General features: G+C 36.1%; 3 protein-coding genes and 1 non-coding gene across 4 annotated transcripts; 2 read left to right on the top strand and 2 right to left on the bottom strand.

Moving 5' to 3' along the window:
• Positions 1-580: 580 nt before the first annotated feature.
• Trnam-cau lies at positions 581-652 on the bottom strand. Its single transcript has one exon. It is a non-coding gene; the product is annotated as a tRNA-Met (tRNA).
• A 103-nt stretch (positions 653-755) lies between these two features.
• On the top strand, positions 756-6,063 carry LOC117101011 (transmembrane protein 192-like). The gene is made up of 7 exons (XM_033240860.1): positions 756-899; positions 2,525-2,674; positions 2,963-3,200; positions 4,203-4,349; positions 4,527-4,635; positions 4,873-5,013; positions 5,302-6,063. Exons 1-7 carry the CDS (start codon positions 864-866, stop codon positions 5,303-5,305), a joined length of 825 nt encoding a protein of 274 aa, XP_033096751.1. The 5' UTR covers positions 756-863; the 3' UTR covers positions 5,306-6,063.
• A 261-nt stretch (positions 6,064-6,324) lies between these two features.
• On the bottom strand, positions 6,325-7,918 carry LOC117101012 (protein BTG3-like). The gene is made up of 2 exons (XM_033240861.1): positions 7,411-7,918; positions 6,325-7,187 (listed from the first exon to the last, which is right to left on the bottom strand). The coding sequence occupies exons 1-2, from the start codon at positions 7,719-7,721 to the stop codon at positions 6,878-6,880; spliced, it is 621 nt and encodes a 206-aa protein (XP_033096752.1). The 5' UTR covers positions 7,722-7,918; the 3' UTR covers positions 6,325-6,877.
• A 248-nt stretch (positions 7,919-8,166) lies between these two features.
• Positions 8,167-12,428, top strand: LOC117101013 (coiled-coil domain-containing protein 153-like). The gene is made up of 5 exons (XM_033240862.1): positions 8,167-8,363; positions 9,645-9,836; positions 10,147-10,239; positions 11,334-11,464; positions 11,742-12,428. Exons 1-5 carry the CDS (start codon positions 8,309-8,311, stop codon positions 11,868-11,870), a joined length of 600 nt encoding a protein of 199 aa, XP_033096753.1. The 5' UTR covers positions 8,167-8,308; the 3' UTR covers positions 11,871-12,428.
• The last annotated feature ends 2,652 nt before the right edge of the window (positions 12,429-15,080 follow it).

Genomic DNA, 15,080 nt, shown 5'->3' with positions numbered 1-15,080 from the left:
AGACTTTCATAATATTGTTATTCAATTAATTGTAGAATTAAAAAATTAAATGCAAAAATATCGGGGTTACCTGTAATGACTTGGGTCTATATTTCTATGTGCATTCTAATGTATCAGTCGATAATTCCGGGGTTTTAGTTTTACCATTGAGGAATACTTTAACTCCTTGGTTTTACCAATATACTGTGCTGAAATCTCTTACGGTTAGAATAGCCTCAGTTACTACCTTGCTGTAAAACAAATTTATCTATTTTATCTTAGTTATTACGGTATAAAATAAATATACAAAGCAATAGCTGAGAGCTAAATATGCTTGTATTACAAAATGGGAAAAAATGTAGAAAAATATATAAATATAACAATAGAAAAATATACATCAAATTTACAGTAAAGAACCATTAAAAATTTGCAATTTCAGACATAGGCCTAATAAAAATAAGCCCGTTTCTTGCGCGACTCCAGGGCTGCAATCACTATGCCAAATAAATAAAATAAGCAATAAAAAAAAATGTAATAGCAATAACAATATTGACAATTATTAATCTATTAATCAATAAACAAATTGTAAGAAAAAAAAATTTAGCAGAGCGAGGTTTCGATCCTCGGACCTCTGGGTTATGGGCCCAGCACGCTTCCGCTGCGCCACTCTGCTTCAACAATAAAAATGATGATTGTACCATTATTATTTTGTTAGTACTATTCCGCCCTCTATGATTTTGTCGCGGGACCAGATCGAATTGATCGAATCAGCTGTGTGGCATATCTTTTCAGTAAGGAGGAAAGATTGTTTTAGCTCAGCTATTTATATTGATGATTTTCAAAAGAGGACCTTTGAATACTGCTTAAAAGTGTTTCCGCTGATTATGGTTAGCCTAAGCAATGATAGTACAAGGCAAGGGGTAAGTAGGACTAAAGAAAAAAATAAATTAATTAATGTCAATGAAGATGCCGATTCCTAGGGCTAGGCTGGGCATAGCTAGCGAAAGTGGACCTCATCTTTGTTGGGGTGACAGACGATCGGGCACATCGGACTTTTGAAAAGTCTCGTGTGCCCGATCGTCTGTAATTCCTTTGTTGTCCCCTCATTGATCGAGAGCCTTGTCCTTCCTTCTTTGGCCTTCTGCAGCATAGTAAATCTAGACCAGGGACTTGTTATTTTATAACAACTCCCTGGCTAGACCTAGGTCTTGAATCGTAGTTGTACTGTAGGCCTAGGCCTAGTTGAAGTACTAGCATAGATAGAGAAAGGTACACGGCTGTATAACACGGCAGCTCCAACTGTCCTAGCAGCACCACGCAGCCTAGCAAAGGTGTAGCATTTTTATCACTCACGAATGATAAAAAACATAGGCCCCTAAATAGGCTTTTCTTAAATTTTAAGGCCCCATCATTTTATACTGTAAAGTTTTTTAATTGAGCGGAGCATATCTAAATTGCTAGGAAAATAGGTGCGCGGATTTGTAATTGCTGCATAATTGTTATAATGCCTAGATTTGTTCAAAACCTCATTTTCAGCAAAATGTGTGCGGAAATTAGCCCTTATTTTCCAAAATGCGTGGACGGATTTCTAGGATATTCCTTGTGCAAATCTGGCCCTACATCAATTTTGAACAGAATTTGGACAATTCTTGTTATAAAAGTTTGGTTTTATTGATTATTAAGCAGTTTGATACTCTTGTGTGGAAATCCCTTTTGCATCTGTGTGGTCCTGTGAGGTCCCGTGTTGTTCTGTGTGGATGGTGTTTAGGACCCTTATCATTAGCCATATCCTATCTAAAAAATTCTACACTTGGTTAATACTATAGGTCCCTGGTTCTTAATTTATTTAAAGGACCAAATTATTTTTAGATTTGATGTTTCAAGCAACTTGTTAATGTTGCAATGTTACAACAACTCCCTAGTAGGACAAATCCTGTATGAGTACTTTTAAACTAAACTTGTTACATGCATAATTGTAACAAACATCCAGTAATTTTTTATTCTTATCAGTCATACTATATCCACCAAATACCAGGGATTTAAAGCCTAAAAACTTTTCGCTAATAAATTCTCGGGTCTACAAATAATAAAAACAAGTTTGTGATAAAGTTTTTATTTTTAATCTGCTGCAAATATCATATTTAGCTGAACTAAGACCTATCTTTTGGCATTTGTCGAGTGGTTGGCATTGGATTTAATTCTAGATCTGGGTGGGGTGCATCACCCCTACTTCACATTGGCCCAATGTTGTGTTTTTGCCTTCACTTTATTGAAGGGCTGGTAAAGATTTTTTTGCTGAAAACTCCTAATTTCATCTGAATACAACATTCTGAGAGTAAAAGCAGTGTGCATTTGTTGACCAGGCTTCACTCAAGGTTTGTTTCTTTTTGTTTTTTGTTGATGCACATAGTTTATGATTATATTTGATATTCTCTCATTGTCTGTTTTTGCATATTTATGTGTATATATAAATTTAAATCTACTAACCCCTTTTACCACCCTGGATCCACCACTGAGTTCTGATATTTTTTACTCCTGCTGATAGGCCTACTTCTTTGACCAACAAAATGACCAGTTGAACCAATCTCAGGATGATGATGATCTTTTGTTGGCCCACAACTGGTCTGGGGATGAAGAGCCCAAGTTTCACAAAGTAAAGACAGTTCCTGTTTCCTATTGTCAAGTCTTCTTACTGGTAAGCTAATTCCATGGTAAAGGTAACATGATGTTGCAGTGCTCTGACTATGATAAATGTTTATCGTGATAAGCATTGGTATGACTACTCAATGTGAAAAATGATAAATAAAATAAAACATAAAAGAATTATTATTATTATTATTATAATTATAATTATTATTATTATTAATCCTGATGATGACATAATTATTGTTGAAATATTGAATCCCAACTCGATGACCTGCATTTGAATATTTGGAGTATGTATTCATTTCATTCATTACTGGTATGTTACTTTTTATTTCAGATGTGCTATGAAATGTTGCTATTTCTTGTTCCATATGGATTAGAAAAGAGATTGAACCTAGATGATAAGAAGAGCTTCTCTATCTTGGTATACAGCCACCTCTTGCTCTGGTTAATTGTTGGTGTAATTACTTACTACTCTCAACATCAACATGAAGTGATGAAGAAAAATGGATATGTTGAATTCTATTCAACTATCAAAACAATACATAAGATACCATTCCACACATTATGTGTAGGTTAGTATGTCATTATTAAGGCAATTACATTGCAAGGCTTTTATTGACAATGGTCATCATTGAGGCATTGATAGCACTATGGCTGCTGCTGGCAATGGTCATCATTGAGGAGTTGATAGTGCAAGACCTGTCACTGACAGTGCCCATCATTTAGCCATTGACAGCACTAGGGCTGCCGCTGGCAATGGTCATCATTGAGGAGTTGATAGTGCAAGACCTGTCACTGACAGTGCCCATCATTGAGCCATTGACAGCACTAGGGCTGCCTCTGGCAATGGTCATCATTGAGGCATTGAATTTGCAAGAACTGCCAATGACAGTGGCCAATATTTGAGGCATTGACAGTGCTAGGCCTAGGTAATAGTAAAACTCAGAATAAAGTGGCATAAAACCAGTGAATGAAGGTTTCTGGAAGTGCACTGGAAACATCAAATTTTAGGTGTGGCCCTCTGTGTTAAAAAAAAAATTCCCAATGGGGCCCCCCCCCCCCGACACATTTTATGCCCAACCCAACTGTACATTGAATTATATTTAGTAATTATAATACGTTAGATTTATATAGAGCTTAATGCCTCTAAGCGCTTCACATTACTAACCCCGGTCATTGGATTAAATGCCTATGGAACACAAACTCAAGCTCCCTGGGGGAGTATTCCATAAGGTTGCAGCAGCTACATCAGCGCATTTTGGCATTTAACCCTACCAGGTACCCATTTATACTCCTGGGTGGAAAGAAGCAATGCAGATAAAGTGCCTTGCCAAAGGACACAAGTGAAATGCACATTGAGGGGATTGAAACCCCGACCTCAAGGTGGGGAAACCAAACCGTTGCCACTGCACCAAACCACTTGTACTAATAGTACTGATGTTTGGAACATAGTGTAATTATTTGTAGCATTGCAATGGAAACATAGTGTAATTATTTGTAGCAGTACCATGGAGACAATGCCTCAACACTCAAACAAATCTTGATTACATTTTCTACAATGATGAATGTTGTAGGTAATGCATTGTCACTTCTACTGGCTATGCTGGCTACTGATCTAGAATTATATAAAAAGAAAGAGGTTCTTGAGCCTGTAATGTTCTTGGAATTGATACTTACATTGGAATGGCTGATTGCTGTCTGTTGCACTATCAAATACATCAGTAAGTCTTAAACTCCAAAATTTCTTGTTGAACCGAACAATAAACTTATTTAAACCTTAACATAACAAAAATTCAACATTATATAAAAAATTAAAAGAATTATTTCCTGGACATTAAATGCATGGCAAAGGGAGTTGAATATTAATATAAAATATGAAATTATTGATTTCTTGTAAGGTATGGTGAGGGCGTTCAACAGGGCTAAGCCTGCACCAGATGTAGAACAAGAGGAGGTTATGACCTTATTAACCCAAGCCCATATGCATCGACATGAGGTTGGCTTTAGGTAATAATACAGTGTACTGTAGACGACTACAATTGTGTGTTTAAAACTGTATCATCATATATTGTTCTTTCTCCTTTATGTTCAATACTTTTTTCAATATGTCATTTTATGTGCCCTTACAAAGTCATAATGAAGTCGTTAAATTTAGATGTTTGATTTTAATGTGGACCAGTGTGGTAAACATATAATGTTACAGAATCAGTATCAAAACTTATGTTTAATTTTTATTTTTGCCAGAGATGGGGATTACCATGACAACCTATTAGAGAAGCAAGGTGATATGATTCGTTACCTGAAGGAACATAATGAATGTTTAAGTAAACGCATCATGACAATAAAAACATCAACTCACGCTGAACTACTTAGCAGTATGTCCAGGTAATTTGTTAGTTTTTAGCATTTTTTATATTCTTTGTTATGCGTGTTATGCCTTCAAAAGGTAATCTTGTTTTTGTAACTACTGTAATCTTTTTAAGAAATATATAGAACTGTACTGTGTCCTGATTAAAGCTGTGAAGCATGATATAAATGATGTTACAGTACTGTATTGGCAATATTATTTTATTACTTGACTGAAATTTCTATCATGAATTTTGAATCTGATGTCCAATTGGATATACAGGTATATCAAGTATTGATGGCCAATGTTCTATCAATGTCTTGTAGGTGAAGGGAATTACTTACTATGGGATATGATGTGAGAGCAAGTGGTTGCTTCAACTGAACCTGTGTACATTTCATTTATCCTGAAATAACAAGGTCAAGCAGATATATGTATAGAACTGTGGTTGCAGAGCTGTATTTATTTTACATTTAATGTTGCCCACCAAGTTTATGTGACTGATGTATAGAAAAATTGACAAAGATCTATAATCTTGAGGAGTGTGCGATTGTAACAGTAGTTGTATTGTTTCTGCTGATGCAGTTGCAGATCTTATTTAAGTTGTCCTCTTCCATGATCCATGGTGTATAATAATAATACACTGCAGGTAATAATAATAATTAGCTATATTTTAACACAGGAAAACTTGTTTCAACTAGAGTTGTTCTTCACGTCTGTGAAGAAGCAAAAAATTAACAAATTGAAATTAACATACATTTAGTTAATTGTACAACTTAAAGAAAACCAAAAGTACAATTAATACAACAATTATTCGATATGGAAATGTCGCCATTCTAAAGGAGTCCGCGTGCATTCCCCAATGGAAATTTGTTGAGCAAATAATTATTGCACTTTAGCTAGGTTGGCTGGCTGGGCTGGGCTCAAATGTTATACTGTAAATCCCTTTCTCCGGCTAGCACTCCCTTTATTTAGCCTCCCTGAAGAGGCTTCTGTGCATTATGAAAACTTTGTAGATTAAATTGTATATTTTTGTTTATGTTAATTTATCTTTTGGCACTTGGCTAACAATAAACTTCCAATAGAGATGGTGTGTTTGTTGTATATGTATTGGATATGACAGTTTGAAAAGAGGCTAAATTTATTATTGATGACTGTATAATATTCAATTTTTGAAGTGAAAATGTAGAATACTTTTGATATAAAATATCAGTGTTTCCAGTCAATTCAAATCACGTTTTATGCCTTCACAGGACTGTACTGAACGAAATTTGCTTTATGATTCTAAATTCTAATCTATGAAAAATAATAGAAACAAAGGAACGTATTGTATATGTTTTATAATTATCTTTATTTTTTTTACATTTTGTAGGTTTTGCTATAAAACAAATTATTAAACATTGACAAAACATATCAGCAACATTTATAATACTGTATTGTAAAAAAAAGCCTTCAGACCCGGCTGAATGGCAACACATTGCAACAAGTCAACAATAAAAGTATATAAAGATAAGCTGCTGATAACTAAGCAAGTACTGGTCACAATATTGGAAATTTTTAGAAGTGCACTTCAGGAGTTATCTACAATAATGGTGCCCTGCCTCTACTCAGCCATTAAGATAAAATAAATCCATATAAAATTTAAAAAAAAAATGATCTTCAAAATTCAAATGTAAAAACTTTAATATTAATTTTATAAGTTACAAATATTAGACAAATCTTCCACTATTAAAAAAAAAGGACACCAGTAAAGGAGATTATATATTCAAAAGGTGGTGAATAATTTTATAGTTCAAAAAATATTCTGGAATATATGAACTGTAATGTACACAATTTAAAATTTACAAAATACAGTATTTAAAACTTTGGCAATCAAATTTGGTCAAGACGTACACCTAGGGACTATGCTACTGCTATTTGTGTGTTGTACACGTTGTGCCAATGATACTGGTCTTGCGCTTGGTACTGGTCTTGTTGATACCGGTTTTGGTTGTATGCTTTGTATTGGTCTTGGTACCGGTATTGGTTGTGTGCTTGGTGCTGGTCTTTTGCTTGGTGTGAGTTATTTACAGGTTGCTTGCTGTATTTGGTATACACATATCCTCCTGCAACTCGTTTCTGTATTCCATTTTGCGACTCATTTGTATTGATATTCGATGTAACATCTTTTTTGGATGACGACACTAAAAATGTTGATCCCCTGTCTCCAAACCTATAAATAAAAATACAGTAGTAAAAATTATGTTCAGAATAAAGAATACTTTTTTATTGTCCATCATCGATCAAACAAATGAACAAAAGAAATGTTTGATAATACAGGTACCTCCTTGGATTAACGATACTTTTACTGCCAAGGCAACAGGAAAACAACATAGCAATTACTACTACTATTTATAATACATTAGCATTACTGTATCTTGTTTTTGAGCACGTACCTGCATGCTACTTCTCCTGGGTCAACCCATAACACCATTTCTTCAGGCAAACAAAGCTGCGTGTATTCGAGATTAGCATTTTTAGCTACTGTTTTCAACATAGGTTCTTGTGGTACGTTGGGGCTGACTCGTAAGCATCTATAAGCTTGACCTCGTGATGGCGATTCCTCGTACCAATGATTACGATACTTTTTCGCTAATGCTACAGTTAACTTGTCTGAAAACGTGTTTAATTGTTCTTTAGTGAGGTTTCCCTTTGATTTTATCATGCGTGTTATAAACACTACTGCTGCCGCTATTTCGTTCTTCATTTTTTTGTTTTTCACGTACTGTCCAAGCCCAATATAATCTATTCACGACGCCACAAATGTTAAGATTCCTTTCAATTTCAAGAGGGCAATATTGTGCTATGAAATACTACAATTCTGTGAAGTACACTGAGTCTTTCCTAGAATGTTCCACAACAATCAACAAAAAATGTTCGCACCTGATACTTATATCATTATCATCAGTATTAATAGCCATACGTCACCGCGTCATACCAAATGAAACGAACCAATGACAGCTCCGTATTCTATATGACTCACGATGTCGTAAATGAATGATTTGTGACGTAAGTACAAACGTCAGGTAACAACCAATGGAAACCGCGTATTTTGTTCTGACGAAATGAAGCAATGAATTTCACTAGGAAATCATCTGGCCAAAAAAGGCACTATTCTATTTATAGATATGACAACATTAGAGGGTGTGGCCGCCGGGGTGGCCCTCGCGACAAGGAAGGACGAAGAGGGCGGTGTTCTTAGTTACCAGACGCGCAGCGCATAGCACCATTGTTCACGACACAGAGACAGAACTGAGGGGGGCAGTGCGCATAGCTGCGGAATCCCTAATCAAAATGCCTCCTAAACAGAAGGGAAAGGGCAAGAAAAAAGGAAAGAAAAAGAAAGATGGTAATACTAAATGTTGTTCACTATAGTATTCGACTATTATTACCGAGGCCCCTAACTAGCTAGACTAGTTACAGTACTACTACTAGGCTAGGCCCCCTACTAGTAGGCTACTACTACTACTAGGCCTAGCCTAGGCCTAGTACTATAATTGTACTAGGCCTATACTATACTCTAGCCTAGGCTAGTCCTGGAGGCCTATTCTGTATTCATCACATGTAGCCTAGGCTACTCTAGGATCCTAGGCTAGCCTACTACTAGGCTAGTAGGCCTAGGTATGTAAGGTAGGCTAGCCTACTATCTACTAATCTAGGGTGGCCCACAACGTGCTACTTGACTAGCTTAGCTGGTTCTGCTAGCCAAACAAAGCAAGATAGCTCAGTCAGCAGCAGCCTAGCCTAACCAGGCCTAACATTAACAATAACATAAGTATCCAGAACATATCATAACTAGGCTATAATAATAATATACACAGTAACTGAATAAACAGTGGCAAACCATCAAAACAAGCAATGCATACCCTGGCTGAAACGAAAAAAAAAAAATATATATATATATATAATAGTAGTACAGTTTCTCCGTTTTATTTAGCATTTCTTAGTCAGAATCTTCTATATAAACCTTAATTTTTCATGTTGATTGCTACAGTTCATTGGAATACCAAGGTTTTTCAATGTTTGGCCTACTTTGGTATCTAGGATAAGTCACACTCAGGCCTTTCGCATCATAGTACACTGCTTAGAGTTTCCGCATGGCTGGTTTTCAACATCTCAGCCAATCACATATTCAGTGAGTCAATGGGAGTCAGAGCATACACTACAACACTTAAATTTGCTATTGTGACAACCGTGTGGTGGCGTCAGAATAGCTAATTTAACACTGGAATGGAAGTGGCGCTTCCAAGAGTATGTGCGCATGCTCCTCTTCTCACAAATCGGGACCTCCACTGCCGATCGGGTACTCTGTGATTAAATTTAAATAAATTGCATACATATGACTGGTATAGAAGAAAATTTGAATTATTATTATTTGAATTGAAATGTGTTAAAATACAGGAATAGGAATTCTTTTGAAGAGAAGATAATTACTTTCACCACCTTGGATTAAATTAAAGGGAATGTTTTCTGTGCCTTTCCATCGACAGAACATCAGGGGAAAGATATATTATTACGGTGTTGTGCTATAAAAAGTACTTTTTAAAGCAGAAACTTAACAAAACCTATTATTAATAATTTGTTATTGAGGAAAGTAATTTTCTTGGCATTTTTTTAACTTTCATTTTAGATGCGGAATTAACTATTGAAGATAAATACAAAAAAACTATCCATGAGATTGAAGCTCTGAAGGACCATCTTGCAAACAGGAAAGAATTAGCCCGAAGGTCACAAGTTCACAGTGAAGAATGGAAGGGCAGAATGCACTCAGCAGAGGAGGCTCTTGTGCAGCAGAAGGTAGACCAGAGGGACGTCACATCAGGTACAGTCACATGAATGTTTTCTGTCCAATTCAATGCAGTTTTATACCCCATGCAATACATAATATGACATTAAATATAACAGTATACTGTACATTAACGAAAATGTGAAAAGGAACATTAAAGTAAGCACTGATGCAGGGCCCTTAAGAAATACAATTGTTTATTTATTCAGCTCCAAACAATAGTAACCAAGATGGAGGAAATCAGTTGAAAGCACACCTATACTAGTTTATCCACCTAAACATAAAAAACATAATATCATAAGCATTACAATAATAACTATTATAACTTTGTATGTTATACTTATAGACATGACGAGGCAGTACAAGACCATGCAGACTGAAATGTCAATGAGAATACACCAGTTGGAGGCTGAACTTGGAAAGGTCAAAGTTCAATTAGGTACAGTAAGTGTATGCTGTAGTAAATTATAGGATCTGTGATAGTACATTATGCTGTATTACCCTGGTTTCTAATAGGCGCCCTGCAGGCCAACTATGGCACGCGGAACAATTTATTCTGGCCCGCGAGAGAAAATAAATTTATAGAAAAATATATTTAAAATTACTAAAAATAATAATCATTTAATAAATATCTTTTACAATAAAGTGAAGACCGAAATGCAACACTCCGTGGGCCATTTTGAAGTAGGGGTGACCCCACTCAGATGTAGAATAAAATACATTTCTACCAATTGGAAAACGTCCAAGATTGTTAAACAAGACATACCAGCTTAAAAAAACTTTATCATAGACTTGTTTATTATGAGACAAACCAGGCCCATAGGCAGGGTGATGCAGAGGGTGCAGACACAAACCATGTCCGTATGTAGGGTGGTGCAGAGGGTGTGGACGCACCACCCCCTCCTACTTTCAAAAGGTCCACTTTCTTTAAACCTTACTATTGCACTAAGATCGTTTTGAAATCCGAAGGCCAAGGATTGGATTGGATTTATTTGGTGTAAACACGAAAGTCTAGAAGAAGACTTATTTCCAGTGGAGTCCTTCTGGTTGGGATTGGGCAGTACCCGGGAGACAATCCCTTATTCTTTTGCAAAGAGTGTAGTGCATTCTTTAACGTGTACATGGGCCATAAATGCACACGGGACCAACGGCTTAAGTGTCTCATCCAAAAGACGATGCGCTATTGTAACTTGTATTTCAGCCTCAGCTGAAACACAAGGAGAGGCAGTGATGGGAGTTAAACCGGGGTCCTAAAGATCTCCACGGTTCCCCGCACATTAAACTTTCCAGTAAAAATTTTTCAATTGGGAGAACACTAGCTTATTAATGGCAAAGTTCAAAGTAGTACACTGACAATCAAGTGGTCAGAAAAGCCTGTGGCGTACTGATATCGACCAAGGATCTTGCCATTACAGGGTCTCAGCCACAGCAGCAAACATAATCACTATTTAAATTTAAACATAATTTAAGTAGTTTTAAAATGTAGTTTAAAGCTTTACTGAGTGTCTTTTTGTCATTGCTAACACAATATAGAGCGGACACAGGTAGAGTTGAAAGAAACTAAAGCAGAGAAAGAAAAAATAACAGAAGAGAAAAATCAGAAGATATCTGAACTGGAAACCAAGATTGATGGAATGGAATTAGCATATGAGGGCGTGCTACATGTAAGTATTATATCTGACATAAGATTAATAATAATATTAGTCACTAAAATGAAATGGAATTAGCATATGAGGGCGTGTTACATGTGTTATATCCAACATAAAAATGTATGTCACTTGATATGTTTTGCTAAAGCCTCATGATATACAGTATAACAAAAAGGACAAGAATATTCAGTGTTTCATTACAGTACTTTCCAGATGGTGTTTATTCCCAAATCATTATTTTCCAAGTTATATATCCTATGTTATGTTTACAACTGGTTTTTGTTTTATACAGGATGCTCTTGACAATATGGTTGCCAAGCTGGACCTTGCTAAAAACCGATGGAAGAATGAAGCAACAGTTATACACGCAGAAAATAAACAAAGACTTCTAGAGTTTGGTCTCAATCCTATTGATCTCTAGAAGGCATTGAATTGGTGGGGGTGGGCAATAGGGCTCCATTTATAAGTCCTATATGCTAGCAAACAGAAACTAAGTACTGTATATGAGATGGTATAATGTTAGACTTACAAATTTCTAATTTATTGATTTTTCATAGTATTAGCTAATTTGGGAGAGCACCACCATTGTTGGTTTATGTTGAGAAACTTGTGTTGAATTTAAATGCGAATTAGAAAATCCCAGAAAAGGTATAGTATGGAATGCTATTGGTGCCAAAATAGCTATAATTTTAATAGTTTCACTGATTAAGACAAAATTAGGGACTGGAACCCAGTCTAATATAATGTATGTTAGCAAACAGTGATTAGGTACATGAAGTGTTATACTTTATGTGGCTGCACTAAGACCCAGTAATGGCGAGATCCTTGGTTGATATCGGTATGCATCGGTACAGGCTTTTTTGACCACTTGACTGCCAGAACTACTTTAAACTATGCCACTGATAAGGTGTTTTATGTAATATATTTTTGTAATTAAAATAAAATCAACTGAAATGTTGATTGATAAATGATGTGTACAGTATTTGTTGTCAAATTGTATTACAGTACTGTATTTTCCAAAAGTGAATTAAAAAAACTTGCAACAGTTCCATTCACACATTCTTCATTCATTCTTTTATTAATCTATTCATCCATCTATCTATGGTAGCATGCAATATTCAGAAGCACTAATAACGATGCATAACGTTCAGATAAGGAAGTAAAAATAAATACATGTCCATTTATTCATTCCTTCATTCATCCATCCATCCATCCATGACTACATGCAATATTGAGTGGCTCTAATGACGTTCACATAAGGAAGTAAAAATAAAAACACAACCGTTTATAAATAGAAATGTTTATTCCCAATGCAGTGTTAAAAATGAAAGTACAGTAATCTTTACAAATATAATATGTTGTATCATAGTGCTATAAAAAAGTTAGAAATATACATGAGAGTGCTAAAAAATATCTGATATCTGGATTTTTGTTAAAAAAAGAAATGCACTTTTTAAATTCTGCATTAAGAACATCAAGGCTTGTTAGATAGCAACTTTCATGTGAACTGATTAAAATTCATCTCAGAGCATAGCAAACTAACATCTAATTTACGGTTGCTTTTGCATACACAAATAATAATTATATCTCTTGCATCATCACACTTTTAGTCATAATGTACAAAAACGTAAACAATAATAGCAGCTTACGTGCTATTTGTTACCATGACTAAAAACGACCTGGAGAAGGGGACCTGGGGGAAATATGGGAACGGCACGAAAGCAATGTATAATATGTATCCACATGCAATTAATTGCGTACAACAGAAGCCTAACGCCTGTGAAGTCTATCAATCACAGCTTAATCACAGCTTAACGAGACAAATCTCGTCTTTTAACACATTGTACTGAATGTATACAAACTAAGATAAGGCACTTAATACAGTATGTTATTGTCAGATAGTGGCGGTAGGAATGTACCTTTCATCTAAGCACCGCTCACTTGATATTGTTACCCCACAAAAAACAGCGTAAAGGTATGTACACACTTGCGTCTGAGAGACAAGCGCGTATCCTTAGCATTCTGCTTGGGTCAGTTTTTTTATTTTGATTGATACTCCGGAAAAGTTCATTGTATGCATAATAGAGTGATGACCAGCTACATTTGATGACATAAAACTCTAGCAATTACACCCAAATGAGCGGCATGGTTCAGAGGGCGCACATGCCCCTTCTTGGCTAGATGCACATCCTCTGATCCAGGAGACCAATAAACTCCAAATTTGCAAGTTAAAAAATCTAATCCAATTTCGCCCCTTTTGACTTAATTTCGTAAACCTATCCTTTATCAACAGACACACTATCTTTTGATCTTGAACTCCACATCTAAAACTATAGCGGGCCCACCCACTTTCATTCCTGGCCCCTTAATAAAAATGAGACTGGGGCCACGGGAACACCACCTGTCGCAAACAGGGGCGGCAACAGGCATTCTCTGACGAGGGGTCCACGGTCCCCCCCCCCACCGCCCGGAACAAAATTGAATTTGGAAAGTCGGGAATTCTTTTTATTATACGATAATAATATTTGTGTTAATTATGGGATTCTTCATTTTAAAAGGATGTCGGAGGTACTGACCCCCTGTGAGATACTATCCCCACTGCAACCCATACAATCGCAATATAGAACACCCCGCACATACGGTAGCGCTGCCTGCACTAAACAGGTTTTAACCACAAAATTCGACAGCTTTGTAAGTACGACCTTGCTGGACCCCCACTAGCGCCGCCCCTGGTCACAAAACAAATTACCTGTGTGTATGTTCATTACAGTATAGATATGAGAAATGCTGGTCAACACTGAGGTAGTTGATAGTTCACAAAGACATTTTAGAATAGATTTCAAATAAATTAAATTTGAAAAACAACTTGTTTTTATCGTGGCAAGATTACTCTGCGACCTTGTTTAGTGGCGGATAAACCTCCTTTGCATCGTTTATTCATGTTCGATTGGCATCTTTGGTGATTACAGGGTTTTGCGCATGGTTTTGCGAAGGATATGGCCTTTTTTTCTTTGATGACGGATGGCCCATGAATCCCCAATCGAATGTACGTTAATAGATAGTGTTTAAATCAAAACTGGAACTCACTATTAACGTTGAGTGATGTTTCGTGCAGCTCCGCGCGCTTCAGACAACTACAGTAACCCATGATAATATGGCAACCATAACCATAATTATTTGAAAACATGAATCAATAATTTCAATAAATATACTGTAATACATATTTTGAAACTTTCCTGTGCCATGCCTATGAGAAGCTCAATATTTCTTTATGAAAATTCAAAATGGTTGCGATGACTTAATTGCATGTTTACAAACAATAATTAGTGTCGCTAAGGAGAAATTCATAAATCAAAGCAAGAATGAACGGTTTGGTTTCCCAACCTCGAAGTAAGGGTTTCAATCCCTTGCTTTGCATTTCACTTGTGTCCTTGAGCAAGGCACTTTATCTGTTATACCTACATACTTCTCTTCACCCAGGAGTATAAGTGGGTACCTAAGGAGGTTCGAGTGCAAAATGCGCCGATATATTTAATGCAGCAAACTATGGAATTTCCCCATGACTGGGGTAATAATGTGGGAAAGCGCTCAGAGACTTAGTTATAGAGCGCTATATAAAAACCTACATATT

Source organism: Anneissia japonica, unplaced genomic scaffold, assembly GCF_011630105.1.
Source record: "Anneissia japonica isolate Jap-2015-1 unplaced genomic scaffold, ASM1163010v1 scaffold1785_len1016330_cov206, whole genome shotgun sequence".
Taxonomy (NCBI): domain Eukaryota; kingdom Metazoa; phylum Echinodermata; class Crinoidea; order Comatulida; family Comatulidae; genus Anneissia; species Anneissia japonica.
Note: the sequence above shows the minus strand (reverse complement) of the source record. Positions and strands in the feature narration are given on the sequence as shown.

Coding starts and splice junctions, on each gene's coding strand:
- LOC117101011 (XM_033240860.1), top strand. CDS start 864: ATGGTTAGCCTAAGCAATGATAGTACAAGGCAAGGG. Junction 900..2,524: donor ATGATAGTACAAGGCAAGGG/GTAAGTAGGACT, acceptor TCCTGCTGATAG/GCCTACTTCTTTGACCAACA. Junction 3,201..4,202: donor ATTCCACACATTATGTGTAG/GTTAGTATGTCA, acceptor TGAATGTTGTAG/GTAATGCATTGTCACTTCTA.
- LOC117101012 (XM_033240861.1), bottom strand. CDS start 7,721: ATGAAGAACGAAATAGCGGCAGCAGTAGTGTTTATAACACGCATGATA. Junction 7,188..7,410: donor CCAGGAGAAGTAGCATGCAG/GTACGTGCTCAA, acceptor TTTTATTTATAG/GTTTGGAGACAGGGGATCAA.
- LOC117101013 (XM_033240862.1), top strand. CDS start 8,309: ATGCCTCCTAAACAGAAGGGAAAGGGCAAGAAAAAAGGAAAGAAAAAG. Junction 8,364..9,644: donor AGGAAAGAAAAAGAAAGATG/GTAATACTAAAT, acceptor CTTTCATTTTAG/ATGCGGAATTAACTATTGAA. Junction 11,465..11,741: donor CATATGAGGGCGTGCTACAT/GTAAGTATTATA, acceptor TGTTTTATACAG/GATGCTCTTGACAATATGGT.